This window comes from Ipomoea nil, unplaced genomic scaffold (genome assembly GCF_001879475.1).
Source record: "Ipomoea nil cultivar Tokyo-kokei standard unplaced genomic scaffold, Asagao_1.1 scaffold3169, whole genome shotgun sequence".
Taxonomy (NCBI): Eukaryota; Viridiplantae; Streptophyta; class Magnoliopsida; order Solanales; family Convolvulaceae; genus Ipomoea; species Ipomoea nil.
Window position 1 is genome coordinate 996,420 of NW_017619597.1, and position 26,604 is coordinate 1,023,023.

At 33.7% G+C, this 26,604-nt stretch overlaps 3 protein-coding genes across 4 annotated transcripts; 1 reads left to right on the plus strand and 2 right to left on the minus strand.

Moving 5' to 3' along the window:
• The first annotated feature begins 4,371 nt into the window (after positions 1-4,371).
• Positions 4,372-8,487, plus strand: LOC109167734 (monosaccharide-sensing protein 2-like). 2 transcript variants are annotated; one of them, XM_019316850.1, is made up of 6 exons: positions 4,372-4,450; positions 4,752-4,902; positions 5,271-5,837; positions 6,272-7,173; positions 7,312-7,499; positions 7,710-8,487. In XM_019316850.1, the coding sequence occupies exons 2-6, from the start codon at positions 4,824-4,826 to the stop codon at positions 8,140-8,142; spliced, it is 2,169 nt and encodes a 722-aa protein (XP_019172395.1). In that variant the 5' UTR covers positions 4,372-4,450; positions 4,752-4,823; the 3' UTR covers positions 8,143-8,487. The 2 variants fall into 2 exon arrangements, with proteins under 2 accessions (XP_019172395.1, XP_019172394.1); XM_019316849.1 differs by having other exon boundaries at positions 4,389-4,598.
• Positions 8,488-12,810: 4,323 nt separating this feature from the next.
• On the minus strand, positions 12,811-13,933 carry LOC109167735 (RING-H2 finger protein ATL8-like). The gene has a single exon (XM_019316851.1). The coding sequence runs from the start codon at positions 13,842-13,844 to the stop codon at positions 13,260-13,262; it is 585 nt and encodes a 194-aa protein (XP_019172396.1). The 5' UTR covers positions 13,845-13,933; the 3' UTR covers positions 12,811-13,259.
• Positions 13,934-26,040: 12,107 nt separating this feature from the next.
• On the minus strand, positions 26,041-26,400 carry LOC109167518 (classical arabinogalactan protein 9-like). Its single transcript, XM_019316539.1, has one exon. The coding sequence runs from the start codon at positions 26,398-26,400 to the stop codon at positions 26,041-26,043; it is 360 nt and encodes a 119-aa protein (XP_019172084.1).
• Between the last annotated feature and the right edge of the window lie 204 nt (positions 26,401-26,604).

Here is a 26,604-nt window from a genome sequence, read left to right on the forward strand (position 1 = left end):
GGAATTATGTGGGAAATGAATTGTAATTCCATGGGAGTTGAATTACTGGGAATAAAGTGGGAATTTAAATTCCAGTGTTTGGTTGATAGGAATAGAATTACTGGGAATTTCAATTCCAATGTTTGGTATACATGGGAATTGAAAGAGAATAAGTAGTATAAAGTCAAAAATGTCCATTATTGTTGTTAGACATTAATTTTAGGTTAAAAAAGGAAGGGGTAATTTTGACTCATCACTATCTCTTTTTTTTCCAGGAATTAAAATCCCAGGGGGGACATGGGATTTTAATTCCATGAAAATGGGGGAATTGCAATTCCATGAAATTGTAATTCCCTCCAACCAAACTACGGAATTTAATGGTCTTTGGAATTAGGTGGGAATTAAGTGGGAAGATAATTTAAAATCCCTCCAACCAAACGCCCTGTTATTCCCTTTCAATTCCTATGTATACCAAACATTGGAATTGAAATTCTCAGTAATTCTATTCATGTCAACCAAACACTGGAATTTAAATTCTCATTTTATTCCTAGTAATTCAACTCCCATGGAATTACAATTTCTTTCAATTCCTACATAATTTTCCCCCTCCAACCAAACACCCTGTAAAAGTTTTAATAAGTGGGAGTCATGTAGTTAAACGTAGTATTTTCAGATCTAAAATGTTGGGAGAAGATCTAAAATGTAAACGTTTTGGGTTGGATATTTATTGTGTTGGCAAGATTTCATAATCGGTGTAATACACTCGTAAAGCACAAGACATTTCCGCACGTTTGGTGACTTGGTGTAATCTGTGATTTTAAGGAAATTAAAGACGTTCATTTATTTGATTTGCGTAAATTAATAATTGATGAGTCATTGACGAGTCAGCCATTAGACCCGTAAACGTTATTGATTCTTTGTGTTTCAATAGGTTGAAAACATATATGAACAAATATTACATTGTAATAGAGCCAGTAGCATTAAAAAAAAAAAAAGTTCATTCATTTGATTTGCATAAATAATAATTGATGAGTCAGCCATTAGACCCTTATTAAAGATAGGTATCTCTTGGACCTATTTACATATTTTTTAAAAAATATTACTCATCTAAATCTCTTGAATTGGATAGACTCGAACTAAATTTTATGCAAATACTTCTTCAAATATTAAGTTTCATAAGCTTACATTCAAAAAAACTTCATAAAAATAAAAGTTTTTTTTTTTTTTTTTTTTTTTTTTTTTTGTTTGAGAGCATAAAAATAAAGGTTTACCGTTTACAATCTAATTAAACATAATAAAATGTTAAGTGTTTTAAAAATTTACATTCAAAAAAAATCATAGGAAGGGTTCATCATGGTATGATCGAGGGGAGAAGTCAGATATCAATTTTAGGTTAAAGAAGAGAGGTCTAATTTTGTCTTAATGTTGAATAGGGAAAATGGCGAGTGATGGATATCCATTAAGATAACACTTGATCATTGTCTTAAAAAATGTTAAACACGTAATCCTAAAAGTTCCTGATTTCCCTTACTAAACATAATGGTAATCAAACCATAACTTTTGAAATACAAGAATATCAAATTTCTCATGTTATTTTTAGGACAAATTCACCAAGGTAGTAACTTGAGATTTTTAGTACGTAAAATTCTTCATATGCAATATATGAAAATTATATATATATATATATATATATATATATATATATATACTAGTTTTTTACGCGAATTGCGCGATTGAGATAATGCCCAATATTTTTTTAAATAAGTACTCTAAAGTATATAAATGCAAGATTATATTGGAATTGTTCATGCATAGATACTTGAATGTTGAATTTGCGTATTTAAATAGGTAATTCTAAGTTTACAAATGCAAGATAATATAGTCAAAATTGATTATAATTGTCAATAAAATAATTGTATAGGTATGGTTGAAACCAAATACGGGACATAAGGGAGAGCAAATAAAAATTAAGGCACAAAATATTAAATATATACTAATATTGAAGAGCTAACTGCTAATTGCCAAACAAGGACATTACAAGGTAGTTTTCCACTTCAATTTGTTGTGTAAATGATTTAAATACTCTTTTTGTCAATAAATCCCCAAGGTAGTTTTTTTTTAATGCTACTGGCTCTATTACAATGTAGTATCTGTTCCCCAATGTAGTATCCCTATGGTAGTTAATATGATTGGTTTAATTTTATATTTATATATATATATATATATATATATATATATATATATATTTTAAACAATTATTATTATTATTATTATTATTATTATTATTATTATTATTATTATTATTATTAGGTCATTTTACATGGTAATCTAAACAGCTAATTTTTTCAAATATCTTTTTACCAATCGTTGATATAATTCGCTGATCAAATTCGTTAATATAATCCGCTAACGCTAATCGTTAACTGCTGATTGTCAAACAAGGACATTGCGAGGTAGTTCTCATTTTTTGTTGTGAGATTTGAATACTCTCTTTGTCAACAAATCTCTCAAGTAGTTAATATGATTGGCTTTATTAATTATATTTTTTTTAATTTTTTCATGGTATTAATAAAATACTTGGTAAATAACTATATAACATTATTTGTATTATAACTTTGATATTTAATTAAAAAATAATGCACAAAAAAAATAATAGACAATGTAGTGAATATAATCAATTGATGAATTTGAATGTAAAGAATTTTTACATTGGAGAAATATAAAGACAATATAACTAATAAAATTATTTCTTTTAATTAATTTATTGATAATGAATAATTTTTTTTTTTAATAAAGACATTGTAGGGATAATGTAGCGAATATAATCAATTGATGAAATTGAATGTAAAGAATTTTTATATTGGAGAAAAATAAAGACAATATAACTAATGAAATTATTTATCTTATTTAATTTATTGATAATGAATAATTTTTTTTGAATAAAGACATTGTAGACACATAATTCTAAATTAAAGAAATGCATATATATGCATGTATTATTTTTTGTTGTAGCTACTAAATTATTATTTTAATTTGATAAGAGTAAAATAGAGTACTAATTATGTCAACTTTGATTGGGATGGAGTTCGAACCTAAAATCTTTCTTATTGAAATCAATGAGTAAGTTAACGGTGAACTAACAGAAATTAACGGAAAATATAATATTTAACGGAAAAGTTAACGGAAAATCATATTCATTAAGGATAAATTAGTAAATCTTAAGGAAAAATTAAAATCTGATCAATCTGAGCCATTCATTTGATTAAAAAATTTGACCGCCATTTTTTCTACCCATTATAGGCCTAACTCTCTTGGGCTCTTATTAGTATAGTAGAAAAATTTGACCGCCATTTTTTCTACCCATTATAGGCCTAACTCTCTTGGGTTCTTATTAGTATAGTAGATATATCCTCTGTCTTCTTAAAAACCAAAGTGATGAATGATGAACCTAAGACTCAGTTATGAAAATTCTAAAAACTTTTATAACTTCTAAAAATGATTATTGACTAAACTACTGCATACGAAAAATTTTTACATACTAAAAATCTCAAAGTTATTCCGTTGGTGAATTTATCATAAAAGCAACCTGAGAAATTTGACATCATTTTGTATCTCAAAAGTTCTGGTTTGATTATCTATGTTGCTTAGTAAAGAAAATTGAAAATTGATAGGATAGTGTGTTTCACATGTCTGAAGAGTGAAGACAATGATCAAGTGTTTCTTTGTTTGTGCTAAGTCTTAAGTTTGTTATACGAGAGCCAGGTTCCTAACAAGTCATACTAAAGTTATTGAAATGCTTTTAGAATTGAATAATCTTGAAATAAGAGGCTAAGAAGTGAAAAATAATGTTGTGAAAGTAGTTTTGATATAAGGAGAATAAAATGTGAATTTCCTACTTTACCCCTCAAATTTTAAATATTTTGTAATTTTTTCATCAATTTTAACGATCGGGGGCCAAATGCGTCACTTCGTTCATAACCGAGGGACTAAAACTGCATACAGTAATAACTCAGGGATTGAGTCAGAACTTGGGTATAACTCATGGATCAAAGATACAATTTTTCCTTTTTTTATTATTATTCCTAAAAATCATGGGATTGATACCAAGAAAATTGTAATTCTGCAGATTTGTTTTTACAAGAATGTAGGTATAGTACATGTGAATTATGATTCAGTTGTAAAGAAAAAATGCAAATCCAGCTGGGGTGTAATGCGTTTTGGAGTGAGAAATTTTCGTCTGCAAGAAAAAGTTGAAACATTCACTGTCATAATCACTGTCCAATCTAGGAATATCTAAATCCTTTTAGAATAACTGTCACCTATATAATTGGAAGAAAATGAAAAACACAAACAGAGAGAAAAATAAATTATTATAAATTGTAAAAAACAGATCAGCGATCCACGTTCATCGCTCACAATCACCCTATTTTGAACTGGTTTTACGATCCCATCATCCCTTCTTCTTATTCAGGTTTGTGAAGCCTCAATGTCGCGTTTAATTGCCTATACTTTTATACATTGTCTGTTCTGAATACACAGTTCCTGTTCCCCCCTTTGCTATTCTCTCATTCTTTCTGTTCTGGGTGGTTATTGGAGAAAGGGGCATATGATCCGAGATTGTAAGAAAGCTGTCGTTTTTGCGACCCGATTTTGTATTGGGTTGTGTTAGTGTTTGCATGTTTGGAAGATTCCTGCATTATATTCAGAGATTCGATTCGTGAATAGGATTTCTGGGTTCTATTTGAATATCTTCATTATTTCCATGCATACAGATATTGGATTCTTGCTCCACAAAATACTTTGTTAAAGGTATACTGAGAGAGAGAGAATTCAATTCATTGAGGATGAGCGGAGCTGTGCTTGTTGCACTCGCTGCTGCCATTGGTAACCTGTTGCAAGGATGGGACAATGCAACTATTGCAGGTATATATATATTGTTGATACTGTTGAGCATATAACCATTAATGTGCAATCCAACTATCAGCTTAGCTTAGGCTTTTAGTTGAGATGGAGCATATGTTTCAATTTGGTATCAAAGCCATATAACCAACTATCAGCTCAGGCTTTTAGTTGAGATGGAGCACATGTTTCAATTGATATGATAGTTCTGTGAGTTTCTTTTCTATCCATGATAGTTGAATATTTTTTTCTCAATGTGTAAAAGAGCCTTGATAGATCTGATGGGTATTTTTCATGTTGGTAATTATGCAGTGTTTCAAGTATAGTACAGTAAGTTTTCTTTTTATATGAAATCATGGTTTTTGAAAGGAGATTTCTTGAGTGTGTTTCAGGATCTCTCCTTTACATCAAGAAGGAATTTCATTTGGAAACCCAGCCAACCATGGAAGGGCTAATTGTTGCGATGTCACTGATCGGAGCTACAATAATCACGACGTTTTCTGGACCTGTATCTGATACAGTAGGACGGCGTCCATTGCTCATAGCTTCATCTGTTCTGTATTTCCTTAGTGGGTTGTTCATGCTGTGGGCTCCAAATGTTTATACCTTGCTTTTGGCAAGGCTACTGGATGGATTTGGAGTTGGTCTTGCAGTCACACTTGTTCCAGTCTATATCTCCGAAACGGCTCCTCCAGAAATAAGGGGGTTATTGAATACTTTTCCCCAGTTAACTGGCAGCGGTGGGATGCTTTTTTCGTACTGCATGGTCTTTGGAATGTCGTTGAACGAATCACCGAATTGGAGGGTAATGCTTGGAGTTCTTTCGATTCCTTCTCTTGTTTATATCCTTTTGGCGATATTCTACTTGCCTGAATCGCCTAGGTGGCTTGTCAGTAAAGGGAAGATTAAGGAAGCTAAGAAAGTTCTGCAGCAATTGCGTAGCAGAGAAGATGTCTCAGGTTTGTGTTCGGCTGTTGAGTATATAACCATTAATGTGCAATCCAACTATCAGCTTAAGCTTTTAGTTGAGATGGAGCATATGCTTCAATTTCTGCAACTCAATGCATTTTTCTGCATTCAATAGTGTTTATACATTTATTTTCCATGAATGGTTAAACTGATATTATCTGCTGAGCTTAGAGAATGTGTCTTTTTCCAGAGGACTATTTTACCTTACCTAGAGAAAAATGCAAATTTTTTCGAGTAAAACCTTTTAGAATTTTGTAGTCCGAAACGAGGCAGCTGAAGTAAGTGTCAGGTCCCCTTGAACCCTCTGTCTTTAGTGCAGTTTGTCCAAACAGATGCATCATCAAACTGGCTTTGCTTTAATTTTTTCGATCTCAAGAAAGATTGAGCTTTTCTATAACTGAAAATGGCCCGCTTTTATCTATAGGTGAAATGGCCTTGCTGATGGAAGGTCTAGATGTTGGAGGCGATGTATCTGTAGAAGAGTATATTATTGCACCAGACAACGACCTTGATGACAACCAAGAACAAGTAGTAGACAAGGATCAAATTAAGTTATATGGTGCTGAAGAGGGGCAATCGTGGGTGGCAAAACCTGTCACCGGGCAAAGTGCTCTTGGCCTGGTTACCCGTCGTGGAAGTATGGCAGCGTCTCAGAGCTCTTTTATAGATCCTATGGTCACTCTCTTCGACAGTGTACATGAGAAGCTACCCGAGAATTCAGGAAGCATGAAGAGCATGCTGTTTTCGAATTTTGGCAGCATGTTCGGTGTGGCTGAGAATAAAACCGAAAATTGGGATGAGGAGAACCAAAGGGAGGGGGATCGTAATGTATCCGATGATTCTGGGAACGAGTCCGATGACAATCTAAGGAGCCCACTCCTCTCACATGAAGACACAAATGCAGGAAAGGATATGGAGGCAAGACAAGGAAGCACCCTTTCGCAAGTAAACGAGGACAATGAAGTGAGTAGTGTTGGTATCGGTGGCGGTTGGCAGCTGGCCTATAAGAAAGACGAGAGAAAGGAAGGAGCACTCCGAAGGATTTATTTGCATCAGGAAGGTGGCGGTGGATCACGGCGTGGCTCCATGGTCTCCCTCACTGGTGGTGATAACCCTGCTGCAGATGGCGAATGTGTTCATGCCGCTGCTCTAGTCAGCAAGTCAGTTCTTCGGACATCGGACATAATGGGTCAAATACCTATCGAAGAAGCAATGGTGAAAAAATCCAAGCCCACCCCAGCTAAAGAACCTGGCTGGAAGGAGCTCTGTGAGCCTGGAGTCAAGCATGCACTTATTGTTGGTGTAGGACTTCAAATACTTCAGCAGGTAATTAACCATTTTGATATATAAAACATTTCTAGATAGTAATATGGTCAAATTGCTATTAAGTTTAATTTGTTTGAAGCATGGTTTCTTTTCCTGGTTATCTATATCTAATTCATGCTGTGATTGACCATTGCTCAGTTTTCTGGAATAAACGGAGTTCTCTATTACACGCCTCAAATTCTTCAACGTGCCGGTGTTTCACTTCTGCTTGCACATTTGGGTTTGAGCCCAGACTCGGCATCTATCCTCATTAGCGCTGCCACAACGCTTTTGATGCTTCCCGCCATAGGTGTTGCAATGAAACTGATGGACCTTGCAGGCAGGAGGTAATATTGAATTTTATTTTAATAATAATGACCAATTATGTTCTTGAGAGATCAGTGTTGAGAGCATATAACCATTAATGTGCAATCCAACTATCAGCTTAGACTTTTAGTTGAGATGGAGCACATGCTTCAATTATTAGAAGATTTCCATTTGCTTTAAATTCAATTAAACACACATTGGACATTGGTTTGAGTCTGTCGTCGTGGCAGGTGGCTTTTGCTCACGACTTTGCCAGTCTTGTTTCTATCACTTGTGACGCTAGTCCTGGGGAGTTCGATCGATATGGGGCAAGTGGTGAATGCGGTTGTATCCACGACTGGCGTCGTCTTCTACTTGTGCTGCTTTGTGATGGGGTATGGCCCGATCCCTAACATCCTGTGCGCTGAGATCTTCCCCACCCGAGTTCGTGGCAAATGCATTGCGATATGCGCTCTCACATTTTGGATTTGCGATATCATTGTCACGTACTCGCTCCCTCTAATGCTCTCTTACTTTGGTCTGCGTGGAGTGTTCGGGATCTACATGGTTGTGTGCGCGGTTTCTTGGGTTTTCGTGTTCTTGAAGGTTCCGGAAACAAAGGGCATGCCCCTTGAAGTCATCACAGAGTTCTTTGCTGTTGGTGCAAAGAAAACAAGTGATTAAATACCTTTTGTCTCCATGCATCATTTCAAGGGGAATTCAGCTTACTGTGAAAACCAGAGGGCATCTAGGATTGAAAATATTGAAGATTTTGTGATTAAGAAGAAAGATATGATGATCAAAGAGGAGAACAGAGAACTCAACAACAAGCTCTCATAATTTTTCTTCAAAAAATTTATTTATTTTGGTTTTTCTGGCTTCTTTTTTATTTTCTAAACCTTGTTTTTCCCACAAATCCTTCAGTTGGGCTTGCTAAGAATATAATGTAATCCAAATGTGGACAGAAAAAATTTGTTGTGTTGATTTCTTGAGATTTTGATGAATACAGACAACATTTGCATTTGTTAATCATTTATGTTCTTGCCTTTTACTCCCAGCATCCTTAGTGGGTTAACTTCATTAATTCCTGGAAACCTTATCATTCTGGGCAGGTCAAATCTTTGGCCTCTTGTACCCGCACCCACTTTCTTACCTTTATGCACTCCACAAACCAACCAATGTGTGATGTGTCCATTCTTTAGACACAAAAATGACAGTTGGCCTATAAATCAACAATCACTTTTTATCTGCAATCTCTACTTAGCCGTAAATCCTGACCTTCATGCTCAAGAAAATTAATTAATAACTCATATGGCCTGGCGTGGACAAGATGACGTAAATCTCTTTCGCCTTGTTCAAAAGTTTCGAGTTTAATCAGACATCTCAAGTTTGAGCCCTGAAAATACAGACGTCTCGAGTTTGAAGCCTGAAAATACAGTCCTAGAGTTTCTATACATACAAGTTTGAGACCTGAAAATACAGTCCTAGAGTCGAGTTTGAGCCCTAGAGTCTTCTATACATACAAGTTTGAGACCTGAAAATACAGTCTTAGAGTCGAGTTTGAGCCGTGAAAATACAGTCCTAGAGTCTTCTACACATACAAGTTTGAGCCCTGAAAATACAGTCCTAGAGTCGAGTTTGAGCCCTGAAAATACAGACGTCTAGAGTTTGAGCCCTGAAAATACAGTCCTAGAGTCTTCTACACATACAAGTTTGAGCCCTGAAAATACAGACGTCTAGAGTTTGAGCCCTGAAAATACAGTCCTAGAGTCTTCTGCACATACAAGTTTAAGCCCTGAAAATACAATCCTAGAGTCTTCGACACATACAAGATTAATTTTATTTTTAATGTGCGGGGTTTTAGTGTATTCTATTGAGGAAACATGTGATCGACAATTAAAAAAAAAAAAGAAATTTAATACTAAGTTGTTTTGTGTTTTTGATGCTGTCACACACTCACCCTGCAATTAGATGAAGATTAGTTTGGCAGTGGTAGGCAAATAATTACTCCATTAATCAAAGATTATTTGATTATTTTATAGAGTTGGGTATGAGAGTTGGGACTTGGAAGTGGGTTTAATAATAATAATTTATTATAGAAAAAGCGAAAAGTATCTTGTATATATTTACTTTCTTCTTTAACAAGTAAGATATTTTAGTCTCATCAACCTTTTTGCTTGGATGGATAACCTTGGCTTTGTCAATTGTCATGTATCCTTTTCACACTGTGCTTTGCTTCCAACTTGAGATATAGATATAGATACACTGATATTATATACAGTCTGCCAATTTGTCACTAAAACAAGTTGTTATTAACATAGTTGCTGTTATAGATCAGACAGGCAGTTTGTCACTAAAACAAGTTGTAATTAACATGGATGGAAATTAGGTTGTAGTTACAGACTGTCAATTTTGTCACTAAAACAAGGTGTAATTGTCATGACAGTGGATGCAGGTCACATTACAATGCCACACAGATCTTTCCACCCACTTTTTTTTTTGGCTTCTTTACATCTTCTCCAACTTTAACAAAGTTACATACATAAAGTTGGCATAGCATTGCCCGCAGTATAGACTGTGCAGTCGCTTATGAGTGGCATTGCTCCTTCTCAACTAAAAGCCTAAGTTTATAGTTGGATTGCACATTAATGGCTAGATGCTCACAAAGGTGTGGGGCACTGGGAGCGAGGACTTTGTGTTTCGTGGGTAATGAATCTTGTGGCTAATCAAGGCAAGAAAAGCAGGGACTTAGATGCCTAGGATGTTGGGCGGGCATTCATGTAAAGCTAAAAAGAGTGGTTGCAGTTTGCAGATGTAGCTAGCAATATGGTCGAAGACATTAATAATATTGTTTGGCAGAAATGTAAAGGTGGTTTGAGGTTTGAAGGTATCTTTTTGGTGAAAAAAAATTAGCGTATTTTGTGAGCAAGATCTAATGAGTGTCTGGGTGGATTGGGAATCCGAATACCAATTATTATAAAATGCCAAAAGGGACGGAAAGTAAAGGAAAGGCATCACCCATTTTCTTCTACCTTTCACTTCTTGATATATATATATATATGTATGTTAGACAACGTATGGTGAGATAAGAGTCATTGATCTTGATGAATTTAATTAATTCGGTGTAGTTCGAATTACTAAACCCGATAATAATAGGACTAGGATAATGTGGTAATAAAGGCAATAAATGTGTGTAGGAGAATTACAAGGTGAAGGTAATAATAAAACTAAGAAGTAGTTGTCCTTAACAAGACAATGATCCCTCTTTTTATATTAGCAAACCTCCCAACCGCCCCCCTCCCCCCTCCCCCCCTTATTCTCGCGAGACGGTTGGATCGCAGTTTAACCGAGTCCACGCGGGTACCCGGGGCAGTCTTCTGCCCCTGGGTCGAAGTAAGCTCTGGCCGAGGTCGCCCCTGGCCGGGCCGCGATTGGCCCCTAGCCGAGGCCTTGGTCGGCCCACGCTGGGGCCGCTCTTGGCCCCTCGCACCACGCCTTCCCGGGTCGGTTCGTCCCGAGCCCATGCCTAATATACCCATCAGATCGATCTTGCTAAACTCAACATCCAGGATTAATAAGAATTTTTAAAAAAGGCTACAATTTGGTCATTTTTCGTATTGGTCAAACTTAAGGTGTGTAGTTTTTGTACTTAAGGTGCGTCATGTTCTTTATTAAGGTACACGGTTTCTGTGTTTAAGGTGCGTCAGTTATTCAATGAGAACTTAATGTGCGTTTTTGTTGAAACTTAAGGTGTGTCATTCTAAACCTTTAGGTGCGTCTTTCCATAGCTTAAGGTGCGTCATTTTAACATTTAAAGTATGTCAGTTATAAACTTAAGGTGCATGAGTTTTATGTTTAAGGTGTGCTATTTTTATACTTAAGGTGCATGATTTTACTATTTAAGGTGTGTCTTTCCATAGCTTAAGGTGCGTCATTTTAACATTTAAAGTGCATCAGTTATACACTTAAGGTACATAAGTTCTATGCTTAAGGTGCGTCATTTTTATACTTAAGGTGGGTCTTTGTAACACTTAAATGTGTGTCTTTGTAACACTTAAGGTGCGCCAATTTTAGCATTTGCTTCTTATCTCCAGACGCGCGTTTTTTTTTTTTTTTTTTAATTTCATTGATTTGAGCCGTTGATCTAGATTTGATCAACGGCTCAGATCTCGTTCGCACTTAGGACATCATTCGCACATAATCTCATCCATATATATATACTAGTCGTGGACACGCGCTTTGCGCAAAACGTCATGCCCAACAATCAATTAGTATGTTCTAATTTTTTATTTTTTATTTTTAAAACGAGTAAGTTCTAATTTTTAAATAATAATATATATAATTTTTAATAATTGTTATATGACAAAATAAATAAGAATACATAAATAAGTTATTTAGATACCAACATGATATACAAGAATTGAATTAGGAACATGCGGGAGGACATTAGATTTGATTTTGAGGGAGAGAATGGAGATGTTAGCTAGAATAATGTAGTGATTTTTTTTTTAAAAAATTGTTTAAAAAAAAAAAAAAGAAAAAAATCACATCAAGACAAAGAGGAAGAAGACAAAAAAATAATGGTAAAGTTGTTATTTCTTTAAAAATTGAGGGCAATTAAAATGAAAAAATAAATAAATAATTAGATAAAAAATTTCATCCATTAGATTTGAAATCAATGATAAGCAAGGAATATCATTTTTAAGGGGTAAATGGCAACTCCCAAATATAAGTTTAGGAAATATATATATATATATATATATATATATATATATATATATATATATATATATATATATATATAATGTGTGTGTGTGTGTGAAGTGAAATCTTGATGTCTTCCCAATTATTCCTTTATTTTTGAAAAGGATATTGTTTTCGTTAAATGAGCTCCCACTTCCCAATATAAAGTATATCTTGCAAAATACAAGGTATAACATTATATAACACACGCAACATTGTAATTTGCAGCATTGTAATGGCCTCATATATTAAATACCTCGTATTGTAGTCTTTTAAGAGAGAATATAATATGACAATGTTATTATGGTCACTGGCTCGATCTAATTAAAATAATGCTGAAAACTACATACGAATATATAATAGTTTTCTAAAATAAATAAATGACCTATAAGGTACGGTACTCACAGCAGCAACTTAGAACTTTCACTAAATTTGTACTCCGTATTTTAGCCAAAGGATCTCAAATGCCAAAGTGCCAACATTCTAATTTGTTTTAATCTATCCATTAAGAAACATAATTGTTGTACGAGACTCAAAACCCAATAACGTGATTCTGCATTATTTATCTGTAAATCAATTGATTTTACTGTAAATTAAGCAGCATTAATCTATGTAAATCTAGAGTAATGCATCCATTAATACACGCTAATAAAATCCTCGTTCAGCTACAATATTAGGTGAATTATGACCAAACTCATTAATTTAAGAGTTACCAAACATGTTAAGTTTTTAATTTGTATGTACAAAAATAAGTATTATAAGTCCGTACGAATTTAACTAACTGGTTCAGTAGGTAAATATTTGAGAGAAAATGAAGAGAAAAAACACTACAACTAATACTAGGAGTAACTAATCCGTGATAACATCCGGAAAACTGCCCTTGTCCTTGCCCCGACCCGGAAGTCACATGAGATGAGATGAGAGCGAGCCGTCACATGGCCTTGCCGGAAATCACGGGTTACAGGCGTGGGTTGTTGGGTCCCACAAGTCAACAGAATTGTCCCGATACAGTTTTTACGGTTACGGCTTTACAGTGGAGGGGATCGGGGCCCAGCTAGCTATACCAGAAAATTAGCGCCGCCGCCGCCGCCGCAGCCGCGGCGGAGCTGAGTTTCATCTCCGGCAGCGGGGATTGGCGGGAACTCCCCTCCGCCGCACTTCCTGCAGCGAGCGACGATGAGGATCTGTCGGCACGACGGGCAGGAGGAGTGGGACCCCAGCCACGTGTCGATACACTGCACGTGGAACCCGTGGCCGCACTGCGGGAGCATTCGGATCTCCTCCCCCTCGGCGTACTCCGCCAGGCATATCGCGCAGTCCGCCGCCAACTGCTTCCCGCCGTTCTCGGCGACGAAAGCGGCGCCGTACACGAACTTCGGCAGCGATTGGAGCACCTTCTTCTTCAGGCCTTTGTTCGCCGCCGGGTGCCCTCTCGCCCGCACGTTCTCCCCGCCGCCGCCTCTCCTCAGCCACGCACACCGAGCAACCGCAATAAGCCCTACCACACAAATCAACGCGCACAGCAGCGCCGCCAGTATAACCACGAAATCAGATTCCACAGTCACCTCAGACGGCGGATCCGCCACAGACGGCGGACCTGTCGACGAATTATTGCTTGATAGAAATCTCCGTGCAATCGCCATATATCATATCAACTGTTAATCTTTACTTCACTTTCTCAGTTTCTTCTCCAAGAGAGAGAGAGATATATATATACATATATATACATATATATTATATATATAGGTAAGAGTGCGAGGCATAATTTTGTCCATTAATGAGGGTACTTAAGATGGTGAACATGTGGTAGGATGAGGTTGCTGTTGAGGTGGTATGTTTCCATCCTACTCGCGAGAGTATAAGAAAAATCATGTACTCTCTTCCGATTGATGCCACGTTTACGCTTGAAATTGTAATTAAATCTAAGTTTCCAGACATAATATAACCTTAATTAATCATTGTGGGGTTAATTATTGTGTCAAATTGTCAAAAGAGAGTCTGAGTGGAAGTGGAACACTCTTTTATATGGCGGCTTCTCTCATCCACCGCTAAAAAGTGTATATAATATTCCTCTTTCAGATTATTTGATCGATATAAATGATTTTATGAAATACATACGGAATATATCTTTATTTTGAGTTTCATGGAAAAAAATAACTTTAATATAAATTTAGAGTTTAAATTTACTTATATCATTAATTTATACATTGATTCGGTTTAAATAAAATTGTTTGAATCCTAAACGGAGAATTTAATATTTAGTTTTCAAATTTTCTATTTATGAGCCAAAAGTTCTATATTCGAGTCATAAAATGCAATTATTTTAAAATTTATGAGAAAGTATCATTTAAATTTCAATTCCTAAAATTTTGCATATAGATTTAATAATAGAATATTAGAACATAGTTAATTTATTTATAATTTAATGTCTTATTATTAGTAGGGCAAATCTTCCTATCTCCCTACAATATCTAAAAACAAAATCATGAACTTTAACTTCCCTCCAAAATCCTAAAAAATCTCTCTTTGTAATAAAATATATTATTTTCTATTTTTCTATTCGTACTATAATTCTAGGTTAAAGTTCATATTCTAATATGATAAAATAGTAAAATACAATTCCTAATAGAATATATTGTTTCCTACTTTCATATTTGTACTATAATTCTATATTAAAATTTCTATTTGTAATACAAAATATATATATATATATATATATATATATATATATATATATATATATATATATTAACAGAACGAAAAATAATAATAATATATGTGGTAATTAATAATAATATCTAAAAGTAATTATGTGTTAATAATAATAAGAATATTAACGTACAAAATATGACGGTGACTCAATGATTCAGTAGACAAGGCCAAATGTTGGTGCGCACAAGGAATCTGTCCACTTTGGATATAATTTCCACACTGTCGCTGTCGAGGTTCAAACCTTGGTCTCTTGTCCTAAATACTACCCACTAAACAATTGAGCTAAACCAAGGACCTTGTGGTCCAATGGTATTCGGTTGCTCCTCTAAGTGGGAAGTGATAGGTTCAAGCCTTATTGGAGGTACTTAGTAATTTGGGTATCCCCCTTCCCTTGTAAAAAAAAAAAAAAAAAAAAAAAAAAAAAAAAAAAAAAACCATTGAGTTAAAATTCTTATTCTAATATTATAAAAAAATCTATCTATACTATCTTATACAATATATATATATATACAAAATCCTGAAATTTAAGCTTAATTCATAAAAAATCTCTCTTTTTAATAAAATATATTGTTTTATACTTTTCTATTCGTACTATAATTCTAGGTTAAAATTCTTATACTTCTCCCAAATTAAAATTATTATTCTTTTTTTTTAATGCTATTGACTCTATTACAATGTAGTATCTGTTCATATACTTTCTCAACCTACTAAAATACAAAGAACCAATAACGCTTCCACTGAGGCTCAAACTCACAACCTTCCAAATGAAAGTCTAACCCGGGTTCATTAGACCACATAGTCTTGATAAAATTATTATTCTAATATTATAAAATAGTGTAATTCAATTCATATTCTAATCTATACTATATATAAAAACAAAATCCGATCCTGAACTTTAACTTCCTGTCCAATTCTTAAAAAAATCTCTCTTTCTAATAAAATATATTGTTTTCTACTTTTCCTATTCGTACTATAATTCTAGGTTAAAATTCCTATTCTAATATGATAAAATAGTGTAAAACAATTCCAAATAGAATATATTGTTTACTACCTTTATATTCGTACTATAATTCTATATTAAAATTCATATTTGTAATACAATAGGACTATATATATATATATATATATATATATATATATATATATATATATATATATATATATATAAAAGTAAAATCATCCTTCTTGTATTTTTCGGCACAAACTCATTGTATTGGCCAAATTATTTAATTATGGTACATATAGACATTAGCTATTAATTTGAGCAATTATTTGCACAAATTCAAGCAATGATAACATCAAAATACATTAACGATTCAAATCATATATTTAATTGCACTATATAATATTTGATGTTCTAATTTAAATAATTATATATCGATTCAAATATTCTTAATATATTACAACAAATCCATTCCGTGCATCGCACGGGTGAAAATACTAGTTATATTATAGACTATATACCTACCGTTAACAAATTATTATGTGTTTGTAAATAAATTAAGGGAAAATATCATTTTTTTTCCCTGAGTTATATACTTATAGCACTTTTTCCCCTGAATTATTCAAGTGGCTGACCCCCCCCCCCCCCCCTCTCCTCCTCTCTGAATGATCGAAATAACAAAACATAACAAAAAATTGATGATTTTGTTAGGACTGGGTATAGAAATAGGAGCCAAACTAGGTGTTCCTATTAGAAATTAGTATCGTGACCACCAAGTAAGGATCAAGTTAAGAGATGATATCTTAAGAGGAAATACAGGAATCTATTTAGTGTAAATATCTGCTTAGATGCTCAACAAATGTACGACTCTAGTTTGCTTTCATTCTCGGTCATACTATACACATGTTCACCATTACCTGAATATCATTGATCTTCACAGAGTAATAGAGCATTCTCCCTTCTAATACATGATATCTTGACTGGTTTATTGCGCCATCAACTTTATAACTAAAACCAAAAATTTTGAAGGATTTGATTATTGTCGACTTTTTTTTCTTTCTTTTTTGCCAACGCCTAGGTATCAGTCAAAATCATATCGTATCATTTAATTGGGGTCTGAAATGGATGTTTGATATAAAAAGTCATACTCCAAATCTGATATATGTAGAATGGTGAGATGAATGCGGGTGGGATCTGACGGGGGCGGCGCCCAGTGGTCTGGAAAACCACCTTGGGACTTCGCAATTGAAACTGGAATCTGTGAACGGTCCAAAAGCAAATTAAAGTGGACAAAATGGTATGATACCATTGTCACAACCAAACACGTACCAAATTCCCTTGCCTTATTTTATTGACCTTCCAGTTTTACTTATCATTGGATTTCGATTGCGTTGTTATCATTCCATTCCACAACACTGATTTCTACAAATCTCTCCTAACATTATAGCATCCTTATCGATCAGGGATATTAGGGGAGAATGTAAGAGTGAACAGAAAGAAAATAATGTGGGAAGAGAGGAAAAAAAAATCAAAACTGATTTAAAAAAAATATATAAAAAATAAGCATGTCAGAGAAATTCATTTTCTCTATTGATTCTCTATTTTCCATCATTAACTAGAGTAATATTCCAACATTTGCAGATGCTCCCCACCCCTTCTCTCTCTGTCACCGTGACGTTTTAACCTCAAAAGTAGTGAATTCTCTCCCATTTCTCCTCTGATGTAAATGCTCTTAATCGGTTAAAATAGTATCGAATTCATTTTTGTTTCTCAATTATACTTAGTATTTTTTAAAACTTTTTCTGTTGAATTTAGAAAGACAGGTATTCTGGTGACATCCTAAATAGATGGTCATACTTTCGAATCTCGATGGTGAGAGTTTATATGTTATTTGTGCTGAAAATGTTTGAAAAAAGCTACCACTGGCTACTGTATCTATCTTGGTGAAGCCTTGATTTCTTGGAGGACTAAGAAGCAACCCACAGTATCAAAATCTTCTTCTGAGGCTGAGTATAGAGCTTTGGCATCCACTGTGTGTGAAATTCAGTGGCTTCACTATCTATTAGCAGATCTGAGCATCACTTTTTCCAAGCCAACTACTTTATTCTGTGATAATTTGTCTGCTATTGCCATAGGGGAGAATTTTGTCTTCCACGAACGTACCAAACACATTGAAATTGACTGCCACATTGTTAGGCAGAAGGTGCAAGAAGGACTCATCAGATTGTTGCCAATTCCATCTCATCAGCAGATTGCAGATGGATTTACAAAGTCTCTGCCCCTGCCAGCTTTTCATACTTTCCATTCTAAGCTGGGCCTTCATAACATTCATGCTCCAGCTTAAGGGGGGGTGATGGACTATCAATATATTGACAAGGGCTTTGTAGTCTTTTCCAATCTTTTGTCAGTTATAATTGTCAGCTAGCTTCCCCCTTCGTTTATATATACTGTTCTATTCTTTCCTTTGGCTGCTGTAAGAGAAAAAAACGGTTCCATGAATAAACAGGTGATGGTTTCCTTTCTCCTGCTCTCTGTTCCAATCAGTTCATAGTGAGTAGAAGTGTTTGTTGAGCCGCAATCAATCCAACAAACAAATACTACATTAAAGAACAAGTAATAATTTTCACTAAAAATATACTACTTATTGATTTATATTTGAAATTCATATCTCGTGAGATTGTTTTAAACATTTTTTCTTTTAATTTTAATGTTTTTACAAATTAGAGGAGCTGAGCTATTGACTCAAATTGAAGGGAAATTTTATGGTGTTGTGTTTTAAGCAAGCTAATGTTACCCGATGTAGTAGAAGACAAGATAGTTTTAAAGTTGGTAAAATTTAAGTTATTTAAATAGGTAATTTAAACAAAACAAAACAAACAAAAAAAGTTTTGTAAGGGGAAGAGAAATAATAATTTAAAAATTGTAGTGAAAAAAGATACTTTGCGGGGCGAAAATATATAGTTGAGATATGAGAGGAATCTTTCTTTATAATGAATGGGGACGATATGTGATGTGACGGAAGCGATTTAAATAAACATCAAAGAAGAAATGAAGAATTGCGTGAATAAGAAAGATTTGATATAATCCCATCACATAATTCAAGTGACAAATGAATTCTTTTATAAGGAAACTTTTAGAGATAATTTGAGTTTGATTTTTACAATTCTAAATTAACTCCTGTGTTTTTCAGGTATTAGTCGAATGAAATCAGACCATAAAATGAAGGAAAAAAGATCCGAAACACCTTATAATTTATACCCCAAAATAAAAAGAAAGATTTGATATAGTGATCGACACTCTCGTAATCCTATCTTATTAGCCTGATATGATAAAACCAATGCCTGCCCAAGCTGGAACCATGTGAAATACCATCGGCAGTTGGGCCCACGCCACATCTACTTCTTCTCCTTAAAAATAAAAATTAATATTACATTTTTTTTAGATAAAAGCTTTTATCATATCCATCAGTATTATACTTGATTCAGTTGATTGTAATGTATATTTCTAATAAGAAAAAAGAAAAATATGTCAAATAAATCACTAAATTTATTGAGGTTGTGCATAAAATTTAAAAAAGTGTAACCGAATCATCGAACAAACAAAATATGTGTAATTAAGACTTGTTTTTATAATTTCTTTTAATGTAAGTAATATGATAAGATGAGCCAATGATCTTGTGGTCTAGTGGCATGAAGTGACTCTCTCAAATGGAATGTCATGGTGAAGACAGTATTAACTTTTTGTGTTTCTGTAAGTTGAGAACGTAGTTATGAACAGATACTACATTGTAACAGACTTTTTGTGCTTCAGTAGGTTGAGAAGTAGTTATGTACAGATATTGCATTGTAACAGAGTCAGTAAGACTAATATATATATATATATATATATATATATATATATATAGATTTTGAATCCGGTGCACACCCCTAGTCAGCCGAGCCCGTGAGCACACTCCCTGATCGTTGATTTTAATTTTTTGACGATTCAGATTGATTACCATTTGGATCCCATATTATACTGATTTTAGATGAAGCATGGATCTTTTTGTCCTTAAGCACTATATTTATTACTTTCCATTTCATTTATTGTCATCTTTATAAAGATTTGTAGCATTATTTCAGCTCTCCTTAATCAATATTTCTCTCTCTCTTAGTAATTTTCTTTGTGCGTGGGTGTGGAATGGTGTGTGCGTTTTACTGTAACAGGGCTCGTACACCATGGCGTGTTGTTTTTTTCATAAAATTATGCGTTTTGGTACGTGCATTTCGTGATACAGGTATGTACATTTTGGTTTGTGTTTTACTAGTTTCGGGCATGTGCGAAACGTAGATATAGTATTGGGCTTGTGTTTTTTTTTTTTTTAAATTGTGGGGAATTTTACGATGGTGTGTGCGCGGGTGTGGAATGGTGTGTGCAGTTTTCTGTAACAGGAGGTGTACACCATGGAAAACTATAAAACGCACACACCATTCTACACCCACGCACACACCGCCGTAAAATTTCTCATAATTTAAAATTTCATATGTACAAAATATAATTAATTATTAGCATTGATAGGGTCCCTAATAATTTAAAATATCAATTTTCATTCATAATCTCCCTAATATAATGCTTAAGATTCCAATTGAATTATATCCATAATTAAACATATATCTACAATTACTATTTAATTCTTTTGATTTAAATATATCCTTAATTACTTTCACAATCTCTTATAATCTCAACCATTTATGGAAAATGAATCAATGGATATCATGAGATCTCATGATCTCATCTAGTATAGGGGTTGCACCAGATTCGAAGCCTATATATATATATATATATATATATATATATATATATATATATATATATATATATATATATGTGATAGGGTGGATTCTACTGAAAAATTTAAAAAATATCTCAATTGCACATATTTTACTTGTTTGATAATTCAATTATGTAATTTTTAAGTTCGGTGATCCAATTGCTCATATGCAATAAGTTTAGTAATTTATTTGACACTTTTTATTTTAATAATACATGATATTAGGGATGACAATAGTGAAATGTAGCGAGGAGAGGAGAGAGAGCACGAAGTATACTCTCCATCCTCAAAACTATTCCCCATTTCCTTTTCTTGTCTCTTGTTAACCCTAATTAAATTAGTACAATTTTTATTAAAAAATTTTAAATATTAAAATTTTGATATTAGAATATGTAAATCTTTATCAAACTAACATTCAAACCCTTATTTGACAAATGACAACTTAAATGCCAACTAAAAATTGCAAATAATCTTTATGAAAACAAGGCCTACAAATTGACAACACATAAAATATCTAAATACAATACAAATAATAATATAACAATATAATCTTAATAATCATAAAATAAAAAAATGGGGTTGGGGCAAGACCATAGAGCTGAGGAGTATTCCCATCACTCTCTGGGAAAATTTCTATCCTTACCTAATGCTACCCCATATGATATACATGATTGTATGTATATCACAAAATATTAGTACCTTAAATATTCAATAATCAAATTAGCAAAAATGATTTGAAAGTGAATTTTGAATAATTCTAAATTTTACTTAATAGTTAAAGAAAATCAAAACCTTCAAATTATGTCGGTGATACTTCACGATTATCATCTTTCTATTTTTACCAGTCTAATCAATCACACCTAATTTCGTCAGTGATTTCATATTTGATCTATATGCATGGGTTTTTGTTTTTATTGTCATGTTTTCATTATCTTTGGGGTGAAAGAAGTGGTCCAATTTCATGCAACAGTTTGATGGAAATTTTAATTTGATTTGTTCAATTCTTCGAGTGTGGACCATTTACTTCAAATCGCCATTATTGATTGAAGCATGCAATAGCTCTTTGGAATTATTAACTTTAAAAAAAAAAAAAAAAACAAAATTCAACAAATTAAAGGAAGGCAAGCAAACAACGTAAGTGCCATGGTACGTACGGTGTCAACTTTTATTCGTAATTAGTTATTTGAAAATGAGAGTTAATAACAGCCTAACACATGGTTGATCTACTATTCAACCTCCTTTATTATTGTTTTGAGGTAACAACTTGTACGAGACTGGCTCGTAGATTATTGTCCGTTATATTAAATCAGGATTAAAATATTTAAGGAAAATGTCACTTTTTCTCCCTAAATTATATACTTATAATATTTTTCTCCCTCAATTATTTATGTAAGCACATTAGCCCCTCAATTATTTTAAAAGTGGTGGTTTTTCCTCCAAATATATTAAATTGACATTTCTACCCTTAAAGCAAACATTTTATTTATTTTACTTCTCCAACAAATTATTGCGTATATGTAGCGATTACCACGGTTCGGTTCCAACTGAACCAGATACTATAGCAATCGAATTAAAAGTTTTCAGTTATGATTCAGATCTAGAACCCAATATTTGGATTTCAATTTATTAAATTTAAGAATAAAAAAAAAAACTGGATCATGAACCGTGAACCGGCGGTTCCGGATCCAGTTCGCGATTTTGAACCGTCTTTATTTTAAAATTTTATTTTTTATTTTAAAATAGTCTAAATTCAACAATAAATGTATTTTATTTTTTCAGTTCGGAACATGAACCGGCCATTCCGGTTCGCGATTTTAATAAACTCTAAATATCGCGTTTTGATTATAAATTGTAATTGAAATATTTTGGTTTGTTTGCTATAGTATCTGTTTGGTTTGAACCAAATTATAGTAATAATTTGTTGGAGAATAAAAATAAATGAAATATTAATTTTAAATATTTATTTGAAGGGTAAATATGTCAATTTAACATTTCAGGGGGAAAAAGAGCCACTTAATATGTGATTACATTTTTGTAATTTTGTGCACCATGTATATTTCCGTTGTGCATTAAGCATTGGTATGTGGGGCACTAAGCCATGGTTTGTGGGTGCCCCACCAAGTGGCTAAAAAAATGTGGTGGGTTTAATAGAGTTGTTGAGTAATACCGTTGAAACAGCGGGTCTATTGAATCCGTTGACAAGTTTATTGAGCTCGTTGATATACCCGTGACCAATGGGTTTGACACCCCCGTTGAATGGTGCACTAAGGGAGGTTTGTGGTGCACTAATGGTCGGTCTGTGGCGCATAAGTGAATACTTGATGGTGCATTGGATTCAAAGTATCACATTTTTTATTGAGCTATCAAAACGGGCACAACCCGCCAAGTTGAACTCGTTTAACCCCGTGTTTTAGGCGAGCTGGGTATGATAAATCACAACCTAATAACCCGCATTCAAATCGGCCCATTTAATCCATATCAAATCCGAGTTATACGGGTTGGCTCGTGTAACCCACGGTCCAATCCGTACCCCACCCTCATATTTATCTAAATTTATTTTGTGTAATTGGAATTTGTACTAGTATTTAAAAATGTTATTTATTACAAATATCAAACCCTTAAGCTTTCAACTAATCTAATACTATTGAAACCACTATGCTGAGGACACTTCTTAAACACTAAATATTATAATTATATATTAAAATTAAAATCTAATTTTGTGTGTGTATTGTATCAAATAAGAAGAGAAATAAGAACTCATCTCAGCTTTACATTTGGAAAAATCGGATGAATCTAATTAATTTTTTTTTTTTAATTGCGGTAGTGTTAACTCTTAACTTAGAGGTTAAAAGGGATGTATTCAATAATGAATTTTGTAGACTTTGAAAGACTTCTAAAATGATAGATTTTAATAAACTTTGATTGACTTTTATAGAGTCGTTCAAAACTTTTTAAAACTTTGTAAGACTCTATAAAAGTCCATTTAAAAAAAAAACATTCATAAACTTTTATCAACTTTTTTTTTTTATTTAAAAAAGTCTACAAAAGTCTTTGAAATTCTAAATTTAATACATCCTTACAAACTTTCAATGGTTCGATTCTTATCATTTATAATTTTCTTACAAAACATATATGTTATAATATATCATAAAATTCTTATTATTATATAGTTCTTCACTCACATCAACATTCTCAACATTATTATTTTTATCGACCTATATGCTAACTACTTATATATTATTAATAACTATCGATAAAAAAAAATATTTCATAAAAAATTCATAACAATATTGAACATTAAAAATTATAGTAACAGAATTGTTCAAATAAAATATTTAAAAATAGAATATTAATGATATATATATATATATATATATATATATATATATATATATATATATAGAGAGAGAGAGAGAGAGAGAGAGAGAGAGAATTACATTCAGGTAAAATCACAACTTAAAATACAAACATGTGGATTAAATGAGGCCGTTAGATCTTAAGTTGGATGGCTTGGATCTGCGCATGATATGTGTGGGTTTGTAGTGTTATTTTATTAAGTTTTTATGTTTAAGAGGGTAAATATGGTATTTGTCTATTGTAGAAACCTAGTCAGATAAGTCTTACAATTCCACGCGTGTGTGCACGCTAAACTCTAACTGTGTGCACGGGTTCAAAATCGCATGCTTCGTCGTCCATTCACTGCCCTAAGAATGTATTACCATGTATGTTTATTTATTTTTCCAGCCGTATGGGGATTTCTAATGTGTGCACGATCGTCTCTAATTGTGTGCACAGGTTCAAAATTGAATTCTTCGTCGTTCATTCTCTACCCTAAGAATGTATTACCGTGTATGTTTGTTTTTTTAGCCGTATGGGGGTTTCTATTGTGTGCACGCTAGTCTCTAACTGTGTGCATGGGTTCGAAATTGCATTCTTCGTCATTTATTCAATGCCCTAGGAATGTATTACTGTGTATGTTTGGTTTGTTCATGCATATGGGGTTTTTGTATGGGCTGGCCTGGCTTGTTTTGACACCTCTAATTTTTTTCATTTTTATTAATTTCAAGCTGTTGATTTAAGCTCATCCAATGGTTGCGATATCCTCACATGTCTGTATGGGAGGAGGCAACCGCACTAGAACCAGACCCTATGTATGTGTATATGTATATATTATATATTTTTATATTTTTTAAAATAAATAAATAATTAATTAATTATTTTGATTCACATTCATATTTACTATCAAACAAAGTAATTCTTCCTACTTAAACTTATTACCATTACTAAGTATTTGATTCTCATTATTATTCTGATTCCAATGTTTGAACGAAACACTCCCTAAGCTAGTGTTTGGTAACTTATAAATTCAAACTTTCATGATAATTTAAAAGTAGTAACATTATTCTCACGCTTGGTGTAATTTTTTACTTAAAAAAAGTTTGAGTAAATTAGGATTCTAATTTAAAAAAAAAAAAAAAAAAGTAAATCCTGTCTACAGCCGCCAGCATGTACTATTCTTTTTTCCAATACCTCTTTGGAATTATTAAATTTTTAACGAAATTCAACAAATTAACGGAAGGGAAGCAAACAACGCAAGTCCCATGGTACATACGGTGTCAACTTTTCTCGTAATCACTTCTATGAAAATGAGAGTTAATAGCAGCCTAACACATGGTTGATTCACCATTCAACCTCCTTTACTATATATTATTTATCTTAAATATGTTAATATATAGGTGCTTTATAAACTAGCTTCCTAGTATTATTTAGAACAAATTGCACTTTTGGTCCTATGACTATTAGGGTACTGATAATTTGAATACGTGACTTTCAAAACTCTCAATTTAAACCTTTAACTATGTAATTATTAGCAAATTTGGTCCTGCCGGCCAATTTTGGCCGGAAAAATTAAAACTATTTTTAATTATTTAATTATGAGGGCAAATTGGTCATTTTAGAGTCTTCTTCTTCACTTCCTTCAGATATTGGGAGTTCTTCGTCTTCCTTCATGCAACGACGATCGGAAAAGAAAAAAATGAGAGGTAGAAGTCGAAGCCAGAGTCGGAATAAACATGGTGACCATATGGACGCTTGCGCCGCCAAAAGTCTCAACCAGAGCCACTCGAAGTCGAAGCCGGCGAAGAAGCTGAGCCCGACGGCGACCGGCATTCCGACGAGGCAGAGAAGCCCGACGTGCTTGCTTTCCCTCTGATCACGTTGAGATCTAACCTCGGTATTCTTCGATTCCATATAATTGGTTGAAGACGAGAATACATATGTAAAAAATCATTGTCTTAAAAATAATATAAAAATGTAAGATATATGTTGATGATAACAATGGCCCTCGGGCCTCGACTAGGCATTTATTACTCGATCAAAACAAAGCAACTAACACGATAATGTCAACCGTTATAGACCATACGAAGTTAAGGATAGCAGTGGCGGTAGTGGATGACGGAGACGGCGGAGGCATGGCGATTGAAGGCGAGGGAGCGGCGGCGACGGCGGCACTGGACACCGGAGAAGCGGCGGAAACAGGGGACGACTCAGCTTCTGCGGCGGAGGAAGGCGATGGCGATGGAGTCGCAACGAGAGGAGCGGGAACTGGGGTCGGTGGCTCCGCGGCGGAATACGGCGATGGAGTGGCGGCAAAACTCAGTGCAGGGGATTGAGCAACGGATGAGGCGACTAATAGTGCCACAAGAAACATTACCAGAAACTTGGAAAAAGCCATTGATGACCGTCGAGAGGAAACTATTTATTCCGACTCTGGCTTCGACTTCTACCTCCCATTTTTTTCTTTTCCGATCGTCGTTGCAAGAAGGAAGACGAAGAACTCCCAATATCTGAAGGAAGTGAAGAAGAAGACTCTAAAATGACCAATTTGCCCTCATAATTAAATAATTAAAAATAGTTTTAATTTTTCCGGCCAAAAGTG